The 16,914-nt window shown below is 38.2% G+C and overlaps 1 protein-coding gene across 5 annotated transcripts in view; it reads left to right on the top strand.

Moving 5' to 3' along the window:
- The window catches only part of LOC125107250 (cat eye syndrome critical region protein 2), a 180,147-nt gene that overhangs the window by 126,215 nt on the left and 37,018 nt on the right, over positions 1–16,914 (top strand). For all 5 annotated transcript variants that reach the window (XM_047742159.1, XM_047742160.1, XM_047742161.1 and 2 more), the window contains exons 3-7: positions 8,343–8,526; positions 9,708–9,847; positions 10,628–10,732; positions 12,979–13,028; positions 13,747–13,916. In XM_047742159.1, the coding sequence (XP_047598115.1) occupies positions 8,343–8,526; positions 9,708–9,847; positions 10,628–10,732; positions 12,979–13,028; positions 13,747–13,916 (649 nt within the window). The remainder of the gene's footprint in view (positions 1–8,342; positions 8,527–9,707; positions 9,848–10,627; positions 10,733–12,978; positions 13,029–13,746; positions 13,917–16,914) is intronic.

Genomic DNA, 16,914 nt, shown 5'->3' with positions numbered 1-16,914 from the left:
TGGTTTTGTTGTAGCTTTCTGATGATTTTTATGTAGTCTACAGTTAAAAACAACTTTGCTTCCTCCACTCCATTCTATGTCCCTTATATTTGTCTTACTCTACTGGCAAAGACCCAGTAAATATTCTCCCCGCCCACCCAAGATTTTCTTTATTGGGGCATCTGAGTGGCTCAGCTGGTTAGGTGTCTGCCTTTGGCTCAGGTCATGATCCTGGAATGTCAGGATCAAGCCCAGCTTCGGGCTCCCTGCTGAGCAGGGAGTCTCCTTCTCCCTCTGGCCCTCACCCCACTCTTGTGCCCTCTCTTTCAAATAAATAATTAAAACAAACTTTTTTAAATTTTATTTGTTTACTTGAAACAGTGAAAGAGAGAAAACACAAGCTGAGGGAGAAGCAGAGGGAGAGAAAGAAGCAACTTCCCCCATGCTGAGCAGGGAGCCAGAGACAGGGCTCAGTCCAGGGCCATGGGATCATGACTTGAGCCAAAGGCAGATGCCTAACTGACTGAGCCACCATGTGTCCCTCAATATATATTCTTTTAATTATAGGGGGAAAGTGTTCAGTCTTTCACCATTAAATAGGAAGTGTTGCTTTCTTTGTATACTGCTGAATGTGATTTGCTTGATAATTTATTGAGGATTTTTGCATGTATGTTCATGAGGAATAATGGTCTAGTTTTATGTTCTGTATCTGTCAGATTTTGGTGCAAGGATTGAGATGTGTTCTCCCCTGTTTTCTGAAACAGTTTGTGTGATTTCTTTCAAAAATATTCCTTGAGGGACGCCTGGGTGGCTCAGTTACTTAAACATTTGCCTTCAGCTCATGTCATGTTCTCAGGGTTCTGGGATCCAGTCCTGCATCAGACTCCCTGCCTGCTTCTATCTCTACTGCCATGCCCCCTGTTTGTGCTCACTCTCTCTGTCTCACTCTCTCTCTGACAAGTAAAATAAAATAAAAATGTTTCTTCGAATATTTGAAAGAATTGACCACTGAAAGCCTTTGAGTTTGTAGTTTTCTTTGTGCCAGCTTTTGATTATTATTGATTCACTTTCTTGAATAGATGAAGTCTGTCTAGGTATTCTATTTCTTAAGTCCTTTTTTGTAAGTTATTTGGCATTTTTCAAGGAATTTGTCTACTCTAACTAAGTTGTAAAATTTTTCCCATAATGCTGTTCATAGTGTTCTCTTCTCCTTTTAATGTGTGTGATTTGCAGCGATAGCTCCACTTCTCATTCCTGATACATAATTTGTTGTTTCTCCCTCTTCATTCTTTCTGCAGGCTTTTCAAACTTTTCAAACTTTTCAAACATTTGTTAAGGAATCAACTTTTTACTTGACCTACTGTTCACTTGTTTTCTACTTTATGGATTTCTTGTTTTTATTATTTTCTTCTGTTTACTTTATAGTTTGCTCTTCTTTTCTTTAGTCACAGTACTATTTTTGAGACTTTTTACCCTTTCAGTTTAGGTATTTAAAACTGTAACTTTCCTTCTAAGCAGTGCTTGGCTGCTTTGATATACTGTAGTTTCATTATCATTTGAAACATGTTCTACTTTATTTTCATATTTCTTCCATGATCCTTGGGTTATAAAAGTGTGTGTTGTTTAATTTCTGGATATCTTAGTGTTTTTATTCCTAATTTACATGTGTTCTGATAATCTACTCCATGAGATTTCAATCGCTTAACATTATTGAAACTTATTGTATGTCCCAGCATCTGGTTTATCATAGTGAGCATTTCATACACACTTGAGAAGAATATATTGCAGTTTTTATGTATAGTATTCTGTAAATATCGGTTAGGTCATGTTGTAGTATTTTTGAGATCTCTGTCCTCAATGGTTCTTTTGTCTACTTGGCATATTAATTAGAAAGATGTTAAAAATATTTGCCTATACTTGTGGATTTGTCTGTTCTCCCTTTCCTTCTGTCATTTTTTGTTCCGTGAATTTTGAGGTACTGTTGTAAGATACATACATGTAGTCTTGTTATGTATTCGTGGTGAATTGGTCTTTTGTCTTCTTCAAACTACTTTGTTATTAATGTTCATTCTCCTAATACCTATCATTCTGCCTAATTTTCTCTCCTATTGTTTGTATTTTTATGGTTAAATAGTATCTTACAGATGATAACCTATAGTTGGTCTTGCTTTTTTTCACTCAGTCTGAGAATTTCTGACTTTTAGTTGGGACGTTTCATCCATTTATAGTTAATGCAGTTGGTGCGATTGCTTTCTAACTTATTCTTCTGGGCGTTTTTTTTTTTTTTAAGTGTACAATTTATTGGTTTTTAGTATATTCACAAAACTCTGTAATCATCACCACTAATTCCAGAGCATTTTTAACACTCCCAAAAGATGCCTAATATCTGTTGGTTATCACTCCCCATCTCCTCCAACCTCTAATACTAGGCAGATTTTTTCCTGTTTTAGGTATCTGTTATAAGGGTAGTCATACACTATTTGCTTTTTTGTGTCTGGCTTTGACTTAGCATAATGTTTTCAGGGCTATCTGTGTTGTAGCATGAATCAACTACTTCGTTCCTTTTTAGGCTGAAAAATATTTTATCCATCAGTTTATAGACATTTGCATTGTTTGAGCTTTTTGGCTCATGTAAATTATGCTGCTGTATATGCACATTTGTGTACATATTTTTGTATGGATGTCTGTTTTCATTTCTCTTAAGTATATACCTAGAAGTGGAATAGTTGAGTCATATAGTAGTTCTGTTAATTTTTTGAGTAGCTTGCCATACTTTTCTGAGGTAGCTACAGCATTTCCCTCTCCCACCAACAGTGTATGGGGGTTCCAATTTCTCCACATCACAGGCTTATTATTATCTGTCTTTTAATTTTTGCTGTCCTTGTGGGTGTGAGGTGATATCTCATTGTGGGTTTGGTTTGTATTTTCAAGTGACTGATGATGTTGAGCATCTTGTTCTGATTTTTGTTCCTCTTTTGGCCCTTAAGTGCTTTCTTTTTTTATTATTTTTGTTAGTACTTTTCTTCATTTCCTCTGTTGGTTTTGTGTTTGTGCATATTTTAGTGGCTCTAGAGCTAACAGATTTTAATCCTTAAATTATCAGAAGCTATTCAGATTTTTTAAAAGATATATTTATTTGAAAAAGAGAGAACATGTGTGCACTAGCCCGGTAGGGTCAGAGGGAAAGGGAGAGAATCTCCCAACAGATCCCTGCTGAGCACTGAGCCCCACATAGGTCTCGATCTCACAACCCTGAGCTCGTGCCCTGAGCTGAAATCAAGAGTTGGCTGCTTAACCAATAAAGCCATTCAGGTGCCCCAGCTATGCAGAATTCTTCTTGTACCTTTTCACAACTTACACGTGACACTTCAGTTTTCCCAATTAATACCAGTAGTATTTAGGTTCCCATGTGGCTTCCATTCAAAAACGTATTTCATCTTTTTTAAGGATGGTTACATTTTGATTTCAGGTTGACTTTTAGTGCTTTTCTGTTACCCGAAATAAGCATTCATAAACGTCTTATAAAATCTATATTATATATATGTTTCTCTTCTAAGAGATACATTTTGTATTTTAGTCCTATTTTCCTTTAATTTAATATTACCCTGATTTTTAACTGATTGCAGCTTTCAATAAGATTTTAGGATATGTTGAGTACAGCAGCCATTACATGGCCCTAGAGAAGAGTAGTTATTTAAATTTTTTTGTTCTGGGTCTTTTTATGATCTTTAAGAATAAACACTTTATCAGATACTCTTATAAAGCCTTTTAGTTCTTGCTTCACTTGGAACCAAAATCTTTCTCTCACTCCAGTGCTCATGTACTCATGTAGCTTAACTGTTCACACATATTTTATCTACTTCACAGAGAGCTGTAGGCAGTGGAAGGAATGGTTTTTTTTGTTTTGTTGTTGTTGTTGTTTTCATTTAGGTCTCCATTGTGCTACCCCTGATGACTGTCTAAATTGTTCCCCTGCATGTAAAGACTACAGATTGCCTTTCATGTCTCAAAGAACCAACACAGGCCTCAAAGAACTTGAGTCCTCTTTTCCTTCTTCTTTTTCTTTTCTTTCTTTCTTTTTTTTTTTTTTTTTTTTTTTCTCCTTTCTAAGATTTTATTTCTTGGTTGCCTGGGTGGCTCAGTTGGTTAAGCAGCTGCCTTAAGCTCAAGTCATGATCCCAGGGTCCTGGGATCAAGTCCCTCATCTGGCTCCCTGCTCAGCAGGGAGCCTGCTTCTCCCTCTCCCTCTGCCTGCCGCTCTGCCTACTTGTGCTCTCTCTCTCTGTCAAAGAAAATCTTTTTTTTTTTTTTTTTTAAAGATTTTTATTTATTTGACAGACAGATCACAAGTAGGCAGAAAGGCAGGCAGAGAGAGAGAGGAGGAGGAGGAGGCAGGCTCCCTGCTGAGCAGAGAGCCTGATGCGGGGCTCGATCCCAAGACCCTGGGATCATGACCTGAGCCGAAGGCAGAGGCTTTTTAACCACTGAGCCACCCAGGCGCCCCAAAGAAAATCTTTTTTTAAAAGATTTTCAAATCTTTTTTTTTTTTTTTTTTTTTTTAAGAATTGTAAAAAGAGATTTTATTTATTTATTTGACAGAGAAAGAAGGAGAAGAAACACAAGCAGGAAGAGTGGGAGAGGGAGAAGCAGGCTTCCTGCTGAGCAGGGAGACCAACATAGGACTCGATCCCAGGTCTCTGGGATCATGACTTGAGCCCAAGGCAGACCATTAATGACTGAGCCACCCAGGTGCCCCAAGAGTCCTCTTTTCATCTGTGATCACTTAGTGTAGGTTGGAGATCAGTTAATACAAGATACGTGGTCAAGAGTTCTGCCAGCTCCAGCCAGCTGAGACTTGTGTTACGTACTTTACTGAGGTCCTGCCACCCTTGTCAACATTCGTCCCACCTGCAGAAGCATGTACTCTCAGAAGCATAGTGCTTGAGTTCTGAGAAATAGCTAATTTTGGGGGCACCTGCGTGGCTCAGTGGGTTAAAGCCTCTGCCTTCAGCTCAAGTCATGATCCTAGGGTCCTGGGATCAAGCCCCGCATCAGGCTCTCTGCTCAGCAGGGAGCCTGCTTCCCTTCCTCTCTCTGCCTACCTGTGATCTCTGTCTGTCAAATAAATAAATAAAATCTTAAAAAAAAGAGAAATAGCTAATTTTGGGAGTTTGAAAGGTGATAATCACATATTCTCTCTCTCTCCCGCACAAGTTATGATAAGGAAAATATTTAATTTTAATTTTTTTTTCATTTAATTTTAAATTTTAAAGCATTTGGAACTTTTTCAGACAAGAAACAAAGTGAACCTGTATGTGTTCATAACCTTTGGTTAGTTTGATCTTTCTGTTAACTATATTCTATTGAGACATTTTATTATAATTCAAAATAATTTCGGAAAGATGAGAGGTATTTTAGTCATTAAGAGAGAATTGCACTGAGCTGTATAGATGAGTAAGTCAGGAATGTTCCAGTAGTCTTCAACAGCATAGTGCCCTTTGCTTCCTTTGAGTAGCAAAATCTGAAAGTGCATACAGAATTGTGTGTGTGCTCATTTTTCGGGTGAGAGAGTATATGGTCCTCATCAGATTTTTTTTTTTTTAATTTTATTTTTTCAGTGTTCTCAGATTCACTGTTTGTGTACCATACCCAGTTCTCCATGTAGTATGTGCCTTCCTTAATACCTACCACCAGGCTCAGCTAACCCCCTGCACCCCTCCCCTCCAAAACCCTGTTTGTTTCTCAGAGTCCAGTCTCATGGTTTGTCCCCCACTCCGATTTCCCCCATTCATTTTCCTTTCCTACTCCTAATGTCTTGCATGTTATTCCTTATGCTCCACAAGTAAGTGAAACCATATGATAATTGACTCTCCCTGCTCGACTTACTTCATTCAGCATAATCTCCTCCAGTTTCCTTCATATGGATACAAAAGTTGGGTATTCATCCTTTCTGATGGAGGCATAATATTCCAAGAGTGTTATGTCATATAGAAGATTAAGAACCACCAAGTAGAAAGTGTTAGCCTGATTTTTGGCTTCCTGCAGCCTTTTTGTTTCAAATGCTCTTAGAAGTTTTTTCCCCTCTTTGAATTTCTGATGTTTGAAGAAAGGGATATAGATTTATATGAGGAGGTTTACAAGGAAAATGAATTATCTTGAATTCTAAGCCCTCAAGTATCTCTTGGTAAGGTAGTATGGAGATGTCTTAAGAAAACCTTTAGCAAAAGCCATGTAATTGAAACCGAGTAGGATAATAGGGCTATTGGAAAGGAATCTCAAACATGCACTTTGAGACAAGTAGAGGCTTTCAGACAGATTGTAGGCACAAAGAACAACACTGTTTATACACATTCAGTGTTGCAGGACTGGTATGCTGGTGCTTCCTTTGCCTCACACTAGAATTAGAACTTTCCCTATCCCTAGCCTGACCCAGCCTGCCTCCTGCCACATCCCCCAGCGAAGCTCCCATTCTGAAAATTGTCTCAATATTATAGATTACATATTTTATTTTACTGCAGGAAAAACATGCCTTGTTACTTGGGGTATTTGGTGTGCTTTAGAAAGTGTAGCAGAGTGTAGCATGCATGTGGTAAAGGCATGTATTACCAAAGAGTTATTGTCTTCATACTCCTTGCTACTAAAAAGCAATTTAAAAAATACACCCCATTTTATTTTCAAATTCACCATTGTCACACTGGTTTTGACTCCCAGTTTGGCATGTTCTTTGCCCAGCTCCTCCCTCCTGAAGGGGCAGCACCAGCTTCCCAGCTTTGTAGGCAGTAGAGAGAGGAAGCCGGTGCATACCCTACCTGGTTCAAGCCAGGTATTCACATGCCCGTGCTCAGACTTTGAATATAGATACTGCAGTCAAATCAGGTGCCTGAGAGCCTTGATATTAGAGACATTATGCTGCGTCTTGGTAAACTAGCATGTTCACATTTCCCCCAGTTGAAGGATCAGTAGTAAGGAAGTAGTTTCTTCTCTCTTTGAAAATCAAAATGTTTAATTTATTGTTTGCATAAGGCTCTTTGATTTTTTTGCCATGAATATTTCCTCTGACTTCTTCTGCAAGTGTAACTACCACAGATTGTCATTCAGCATGGTACATGCCTCTTTTTAAAATTACATTAACATGTAGCTTCTTTAGAGCTCCTTGCTTAGTGAGGGAAAAAAAATTTAAGTCACGAATAGGTGAGATTATACCCAGATTCATTAATGGGGGGGGGCACCTGAGTGGCTCAGTCAGTTAACTGTCTACCTTTGTCTCAGGTCATGTTTCTGGAGTCCAGGGATCAAGCCCCCACATTGGGCTTCCTGCTCAGTGGGGAGTCTGCTTCTCCCTCTCCTTCTGCTCCTCCCCTGCTCATGCTCTTTCTCTCAATTGCTCACTCTCTCAAATAAATAAATAAAAACTTCCAAAAAAAAAAAAAGTTGAGGGAGAATAATCATCTAACAACTAAACAGCTCTTTATTATATTGTATACAAGGCACATTTGGGTACTACTCAAAATGAAGTTATAAAATTGCCTGTCAAACTAATCAGGAAAAATTTAGGTTGCCGTCAAACTGTCTTAAATGTTCCCTGTAGAAAAAAATCTTCAAAATTTAGAATACAGTTTTTGTTTTGTTTTGTTTTGTTTTGTTTTTGACAGAGAGAGCTATACAAATAGGCAGAGAGGCAGGCAGAAAGTGGGGGGAAGCAGGCTCCCCGCTGAGCAGAGAGCCCAACTTGGGGCTCGATCCCAAGACCCTGAGACCATGACCTGAGCCAAAGGCAGAGGCTTAACCCACTGAGCCACCCAGGTGCCCCAAGAATACAGTATTTTTTTAACAAATCTTAAAGATTATGTAACAGAATGTAAGATTATAGTTGCATATTGAAGTAGCTGCTTGTAATCTAGACAACTTTTTTTGACCTCTAATTCTTAACTTGAAATATAATTAATTAGGCTGGGCAAACATTGTGGACCTAGTTTTGAACTGCTGTCCATTCAAACTGTATAGTCTCTTTAATTGCATGAGCAAAGGTAAGACTTGCCTTAGTTTCACAATCTATACCATTGGTTATTTTACATATTGACCAGAATATGCTGTTTGTGGTTTAAAGTAAAGCGATCTATTCTGTGAGAAACCCTCTTAACATATTTATCATCTTTGGTATTTGACAGCATTTGGTCCAAGTAGATAGTACAATAGCATTGAACTTCAATAGGGGCTTTCAGACCCTTTCTATTATTGCTTTTTTATTTCCTGCTTTCTGTTTAAGATTTGTCAGCTGTTAAACTACCAGTTCTTTCCACTTTTCCCACTCATCCCCTGTGTTTTATATTAATGTATTTTTGTGTTTGGGGCCATTTGTTTAGGCCTCAGACATTCCACAGCTACCTAGAGGACATTATCAACTACCGCTGGGAGCTTGAAGAAGGGAAGCCTAACCCTTTGAGAGAAGCCAGTTTCCAAGACCTGCCCCTTCGTACTCGTGTGGAAATCCTGCACCGCCTCTGTGATTATCGGCTAGATGCAGATGATGTCTTCGATCTTCTCAAGGTGCTTAACAAATAAGCCCTTTTCCTAGAGCAAACAAAAGGCCAGCAATCAGGATATAAAATCTGAAGATAATAAGAAAAGCCAGAATTCATTGACAATAAAAATGTATACAATGACCACTGTAGCCAAAGGATTCCAAGCCATACATTTAGATAGATGATTGTGTGTTATCTTGGTTTAATTTCTAGTTTGGTTTTCTTTCTTTACATGGCTGAGTTCCAGCTGACAAAGGAACAGTTAGAGGTACCTATTTATTCTCCCAGTCATGGGCCAAAATTGCAACTAAGCCACTGAATTTTATTTCCTAAGGTCTAAAATTGGATTTAGCATAATTGAAATATTTATTGTAAACTATAATGACTTCATCCGACGTGTGAGTGAAGGTTATCCCTGTATATACCTATGTACATACTCAATGCATTACAAAATATGTGTTGGAGAAGGAAGATGTAGATATCTTCCCTCTGATTCTACTGTTGTCTCTTTTAGAAGTCTGTTTCAGAGGGATGATGTGGACTATTGCTTTTTACTCATAGGGAGGTCAGTGTCTAATCCTGTTCAGTCAGAAATGATGAAATGTGTTGACAGCTTCTCAGTCCAGCCCTCTCATGGACACGGTATAAAATCATTGTGCAATTTAAGCACAGTCTTTGCTGAGAATTCAAGTTCTTGAATAACAGTGGGAAGACCAAAATAGGTCAGACCCTGCAGTAAATTTGGGAGCTGTATTGCTGGATCTCAGCTAGAATAAGAGTTTACTGAAGGTTACGATGGTGCTGTAACAGAGATTCACGTGGGGCAAAGCTTTTACAACATTGGATTCTACTCCGTTGTATTGTCTTTTCCTTTTGTTGATGCACACATAAGTCCAAACCAAATATGTAATATGTTCCTCAAAACTCCTTTTTGTTTCCTGTTTTGTTTTGTTGGTGAAATATGGGCAATGATGGGGATGGGAAGTATTTGAAATATTTCCATATCCTGCTCTTCAAGGAAAGTACCATCTTCCCATTTTCTCTGTGTTTCATGTGCCCTGATTGAATGCTGCCTAAGATGCTTAGGCATTTTAAAATATGAGGTACATAGGACTATAAATTTTGAATCCTCATTTATTTTTCTCCTGTTTTGTTTTGTTTTGTTTCCTATTTCCCCAAACCTCTTTTCCCTATTCTTCTACCAAGGGTTTGGATGCAGACAGTCTCCGTGTGGAACCATTGGGTGAAGACAATTCAGGGGCACTCTATTGGTATTTCTATGGAACACGAATGTATAAGGAGGACCCGGTGCAAGGAAAATCCAATGGAGAACTCTCGTTGAGCAGGTACAATCTTTGAGGTCAGGGTTGTGATAGCTACTCTACAAAAATATATCAGAATTTTGCAGCACAGATTTTTTTTCTTACGAAGGAATTAGATAATAACAGCATGCCTGTCAAGAGTTGGCAAGGAGTGAAAAAAATAAAAAAATTAAATAAAAAAAAAAGAGTTGGCAAGGAGTTATTTCATACAAAAATAAAAAATAATTCATAACGCAGCCTCTGCTATCAGAGTGATGAAAGATCTTGTTGTTTGGAAATTAGGTGCTTGATTTGAGGTACCTGAGGAGTCCTTTTTGCCCGTAGCACGGACCATTGTCTACAGTAAGTCACCAGCTGTGTAGTCACTCACGGCGGCAGTTGTCCTTTTGTAATCAGTTCTTGAGGACTCCTTTTTTCTACTAGAATTAATGATCTGCTGCATCAGTATAGGACTAGAAGGCCCTTAAAGAATGCCTGAAATGTGAGCCTTCTAACTGAGGAGACCTTGGTTCCACAGTGTCCCAGGATGATGATGCTGTCTTACTTTATTTTGGCTTCATTCATTTTCATTAACTATTAGGGAAGTGTGTTAGTTTATACTCAGATTTTAATATTGTAAAATGTTGGTTTTTCTTATGCTAATAAGAGAAGACAGGAAGTCATTCTGCTCTTTCCCTATAACCAGTGCATTTAATCCTTTATAATGAACTCATGACCAGAAAAACTGTAGTTGTTAATTTATAAAACATATGTAATGCATAAATTCTATTAAAAAACATTTTCATTTAATATACTATTTCTTAGGGAAAGTGAAGGACAAAAAAATGTCTCTGCTGTTCCTGGGAAAACAGGAAAAAGAAGAGGAAGACCCCCAAAACGGAAGAAACTACAGGAGGAAATTTTAGTGAAGTAAGACATTCATGTTGGTCTGTGCCACTCATAAACCTGCATGCTTACAAGGCACCTTAATTTCACTTGTTCTTTCATCCCTGATTTTCCCTTGTGCCATGGGAAGGATATGGGACTTAGATGATAGAGACTGGGGTCTGAATCCTCATGAAATTACTAAATGTGCACTCAGGAAGCCCTATCTGCATGACCTACTCTCTCTAAGCCTATTCTTTTATGGGAACAATAGGGATACTACTAATAATAAGGATTAGATTGAACAGGATAATGAATGTGTCAGTGTAACAGACTGAAAACTGTGATGACCCACAGAAAGTGCTCAATATATATTAACTTTCAAAATTGGTTGTATCACACATTTTTTTCCATTGGAGTACAGAGCAAGTTAATTCTGATTAACACTCACTAATAATCAGCATTTTAATAGGATTATATATCACATATAAGTTTAAGAGTTAATTCTTTCCCTATGAGCAGAATTTAGTAGCACATTTGCTTTATTGTATTTAGAATTTAGAATAAAATTTCCTACGGTAAAGAATAGGTAATATCTTAAACATTTTATACTCTTTATTTTATACTTAACTTCAGCAAGGAAGAAGATTCTTTTACATTTGAGAAATTTTATTTTATACATTATGCATGATCTTTTAGGAAATTCCACTACATGAATCTCAATACAAGAATTTTGAGGGGCGCCTGGGTTGTTAAGCGTCTGCCTTTGTCTCAGGTCATGGTCCCAGGGTCCTGGGATGGAGCCCCGCATTGGGCTTCCTGCTCAGTGGGAAGCCTGCATCTCCCTCTCCCACTCCCCCTGCTGTGTTCCCTCTCTCACTGTGTGTCTCTGTCAAATAAATAAAATCTTTTAAAAATAAATTTATTTATTTATTTATTTATTTATTTTGAAGATCTGGCTTACAGTGTATAAATATACCTTCTGGAAGTTAGGTCATATTCTTAAAATTTCTAGTAACAGAGCACAAACCGCTTCTTCCCTCTAAATTGTAGAACTACTAAATCTAAATGCTTGAAGTAGGCCAGATTACTTATTGTTGCTTATTAATTACTAAGAAGTATTGGTTTCTAGGAATTGGATTATAAATACATGAGTCAGGATTTTTTTTTCTTTTAAATCTAAGAATTAGTGTTCACTTAACTTTCCAAAAATTTGATTACAGAGTATGGCTTTCCTCCTATCCATTTTGTGAGAAGTGTCCTATAATCATGTTCTGTGCACATGACATCTGTTGCAGGATTTTGTTAGCAATCTCCATTTTCTTACAGATTTAGAAAGCTGGTTTTTTTAGACCCATTTCCACTTCCCTGTTAAGTACTAACAATTAAGGTACCTTAGTGTTGGAATATAAAATCATTTTCAGCATATGTGGACTTGTACTACCCTCTACTGGTGATTTTATTCTGTAGAGCTCTGTATCCAGTAGAGTATTTATATATTTTTTAATTAAATAAAACTTAACATTCAGTTCCTCAGCCATACCAACCACATTTCAAGTACTTAGTAGCCACCTGTGGTTCATAGCTGTGATGTTGGACAGCGACAGTGAGGACATTTTCATTCTCACAGAGCCATTCTGTGGAACAGTACTGCTATAGATCATTGAAAACAAACAGAAGTCCAGATCACCTACATGATTCAGCGATACGAACAGCAATGATGCTTAACACTAGTGTGCTGAACACTTTTGTATTTAATAATTTAATCTTCAACATCCCTATAGGTAGGCATTATTTATAGCCCATTTACAGGGAAGTTAATTAACTTTCCGAGGTCACATGGTAAGAGGCAGGTCTCAATAGGGGCAGTCTGACATTAGAGTCTGTGTTCTTAGCTGCTACTTTATAGGAGGTTAAATTAAGTATGGCTTAAATTCATTATAGCCTTTATCGGGGAGGAGGACATTAGAGTCCCATAGTTTGGGGGGAAGTAGGGGTATTTAACTGTTAATACTTAACTCCTCTATTTGGTTTCCAAAAAGCTGTTATGAAACCTAATATTTTCCTGTTACATAGGAAGTTAGCATTTAATTGGGTTCCCTCTCTATACCATTATACCTCCTGATTTTGCTTTACTCAGTAGAGTCATTCCTCCTCCAAACATCATCCCCTTGAAACAAACACCCTCCATGTATTATATTAATTGGGTCTGACTTGGTTGGGGGGGAGAGCACAGAACAAATTTGAACATGTCTTTGTTTTAATTGGTGCCTCCTTATCTCGTGTTTCAGTGAAAAACAAGAAGAAAACTCCTTGGCATCTGAACCACAGACAAGAAATGGTAATGACTTTCGTTAATAGTTCAGAAAAGATTAAGTAAACATGATCGATTTATATCATGATGGCAGTTCACTTTCCAGAGTCCTACAAAGCAGTTAAGATGAATGCAGTATTGTCTTCTTGTTAGCCTTGTTCAGTTCTTTCTTGGTCACACTTCACCTGTGCCCCTCTCTCCGTCTCATTGATAACTGGGGATCTTCCCTTGTGCCCTCTGACCTTGGCACAGTGGAATGGACACCAAACCCTTGGATGAATGAGCAGCTTCTCAAAGAGTTATCTTTCTAATGTAAAGTGCTGTTCAAGGGAGTGTATTGGTTTCCTCACCTAGATTTCAGTTCTGTAATCCAAATTGCATAAAACTGGGAGGGAGGTAGTATCACATTACAGTATGTCAACAGAAATGAGACAAGGAAGACTCCACAGAAGTGCAAATCAAAATCATTTGAAAAGTAAGTGTATTTAAGCATTTCTAGGATATTAAAATCTGTAATTACAAAGGTCACAGTAGTTATAGTTGTATTGCTATTAGGCATTCTTAATTTTTAGGTGTAAATGGTGTTAGTAACAGGAAAATCAAAATTATATATTATGAACCTTAAAATCCTTTTTTTGGATTCCTTCATTTTCACCATGACCCAGGGTAGAAATGAAATTGAGAGTAAGTAAGAAAAAAGGTCCTAGTGAGATTTATCTAATGAACCCATCCTTTTCATTGCTAGGGTCCCAAGGGCCAGGTCAAGGCACTTGGTGGCTCCTGTGCCAAACAGAAGAAGAATGGAGACAGGTCACTGAGAGTTTTCGGGAGAGGACCTCCCTTCGAGAACGGCAGCTCTATAAGCTCCTCAGTGAGGACTTCCTGCCTGAGATCTGCAATATGATTGCCCAGAAGGTATGCAAACGGTTGATCCCTCTCCTCTGCATTATTTAAGGATGATTCATTAGAGCTTTTGAGTGTATTTCTGCTGTCTCCTGGAAATGGTACAAGCCTTCACTCTCATCTGGAGTATTAAAATGGGACCTCATCCTACGCACTCTCCTTCACTGTGGATATTCTCCTTACCCATGAAATCTTCTGTCTCCCCCACTCCCTAGCACTTAAAATGGCTTTTCATAGTCTGGAACCAGCCTTCCTTCTCCCACAGCATTCCCCAGGAAATGGTCCGGGACCCCCCAGGTATGTCTCCTATCAGCCTGGCATACTTCTCTGTATATGCAGCCTTTGGGAGTGGGGCGGTGGGGGGGGGGATGTCCTCTCTCACACTAAGCAGCAAGCTCTGAAGACTATTTGTCTCTCTAGTCCCAGTGCCAGCTCCATATGTGAGCTCTGTGTGCTGCTTTCTCCAGGTGATAGTTTCATAAACCACATGTTCTATATTTTACCTGTATACGCACTTGTGCATGCCTTTTTTGAGCATCTTTCCCTCTCTACTTCCTAACCCATTTGAATACTGCTCTCCACAAGCTATCCTGTTTCTCCCAATTTTAAGATTTTCTTCCTTAACATGTTTTCTCATTACTTAATTCCATTTTGAGTTGTTTAAGCCTTTTTGGATTAGGCACCATGTCTTACCATTTGAAACCCCACAACACCTGATATAATGTCTTTTCTTTGGTGGAGGCTCAATTTTCATTCACTTGCTTATTTCATTTCAATAATTCTAATACTTCTGATGTACATGTTAGTAGAAACAGAAAAATTTGACCACCTGTCAATGAGATCTATAGAGAAAGTATCAATTGCTGCAGTACCTCCATGGAGAAACAAAATAAGAGCTTTATTGATTTGTTGCGAATCCAGTGATACTTACAACTTTTAAGTAGGTTGATGCTTTGAAAGGACAAATTGTAGAAAGTCACCATGCTCTAATAGTAGGCTCTTATAAATAGTGCTTCAAGAACTACATTTCCATGGATGAGCAAAAAAACAATCTGCATTTCCCCATTAGCAGTAATTCCATATACTATAATTATACTCGAGTTTTTGTGATCTGCAACCCACCATGTCAGTTTTTCCAGGAATCAAAGCACATAATCTGATTTTCTTAAAGTAACTATTTTATAGAGACGGTTTTTATAATTAACTTGCATAACATGGTATATGACTTTATTGATACAACTAATATGGTACATTAAATCATCTATAAGACATATGCCCAATCTGCTTAAACCTAAAGATTGATTGATTTATTTTAGAGAGTGACTGTGCCCAAGTGTGGGGAGGAGAGCAAAGGGACAGGGAGAAAAAGTCCCAAGCAGGCTCCCCCCTGAGTATGGAGCCTGATGTAGGGCTCCATCCCAGGACCCTGAGATCATGACCTGAGCTGAAATCAAGAGTTTGACACTTAACCAACTGAGCCACCCATGTGCCCCTACTTTTTTACCGTGGTATTCAACCTAAGAGTTTTTTGAATAGGTGAACTAGGTGGCCGGGGGGCGGGGGGACTTATTAGCATAAAACTGATGGTTTTGATGCAAAAAAAATTCAGGGTTTGATTCTTTTTTTTTTTTTTTTAAAGATTTTATTTATTTGACAGACAGAGATCACAAGTAGGCAGAGAGGCAGGCAGAGAGAGAGAGGAGGAAGCAGGCTCCCTGCCAAGCAGAAAGCCTGATGCGGGGCTCGATCCCAGGACCTAGAGATCATGACCTGAGCCGAAGACAGAGGCTTAACCCACTGAGCCACCCAGGCGCCCCCAGGGTTTGATTCTTTGCAAGAGAATAAATTTAAAAATAAGGTACACCTTAAGCATAATTCTGAAGAAAATGAAATTACAAGCCAAATAATAATAATTATAGAAGATTTGGTATTTTGTTTTTGTTTTTCTTTTTTAAATGTTATTTATTTATTTGAAAGTGAGAGAAACAGAGAAAGTACACACAAGAGCAGGGGCAGAGGGAGTGGGAGAAGCAGACTCCCCCGATGAGTAGGGAGCCCAACATGGGGCTTGATTCCTGAGACCCTAGGACCATGACCTGAGCCAAGGCAGTCACCTAACCGCCTGAGCCACCCAGATGCCCCAGATTTGGTATTTTCAAAGGTGTATAGTGCTTTAAATTTGCAGACCTCGTTGAAATGAGGTATTGATTATAAAAATAAGATAATCTAAATTGTGCAGTAGAAATCCTAACAGACCAGTAATTAGGAGGAAAGAGTTGTCACAAAAGGATCCCATCAAGAGCTTCAGAATCATTTGGATTTATTCGTAGGTAAATTTTCTAATCCTTTAAGAAGAAAGAACTTCCAAACGTATCCAAAATGAAGACAGAAACAGGTAGCTCCCCTTTCTCATTCAGATACAGATATCTTAGCTTCCTGTTCTCACATAAACAAACATACCTTCTTCATTTGGTAAAGTAAATGTCAAGTCCTTAATGCTAACAAGTAAAAGCCAAAAGAATAATTCATAACCCATCACAGTTAAACCTAAGCTCATACTACTGATAACGTTGTCTTGGAAGTTTTATCCAAAGTAAAGATGCAGCCAACAAGAGTAAGAGGCAAGATATTAGAATATTTTCTAATACTTCAAATACACTGATATTTTACCTGGAAGAATTATGATGAATCTGCTGAGAAGTCTAACAGTTAGAAGTCAGTAATAGTGCTGTGTAACTAGATTGCCTGCTTCAGAATCACTTTGCGCACTTACTTTAAAAGCTCAGATTCTTGCCAGTGTACCACTCCCAAACTGTCAGAATTGTTAGAAGTCTTACCTGTTAATATGTGGTCGCAAAACTCTTGAGGTGATTCTTCTGCATACTGACATTTAAAGATCACTGAAAATAATCCCATTTACAGTAGTAGCAAAACAAATTTTCCATTCTGTAAAACTAACTCGAGTTGTGCAGAGCAGATAAGAAAGAAAAAGCAAAAAACTGTTAGTAGA

Source organism: Lutra lutra, chromosome 8, assembly GCF_902655055.1.
Source record: "Lutra lutra chromosome 8, mLutLut1.2, whole genome shotgun sequence".
NCBI classification, from domain to species: Eukaryota; Metazoa; Chordata; class Mammalia; order Carnivora; family Mustelidae; genus Lutra; species Lutra lutra.
The sequence above is the reverse complement of the archived record's forward strand: the minus strand, read 5'-3'. Positions and strand labels throughout refer to the sequence as shown.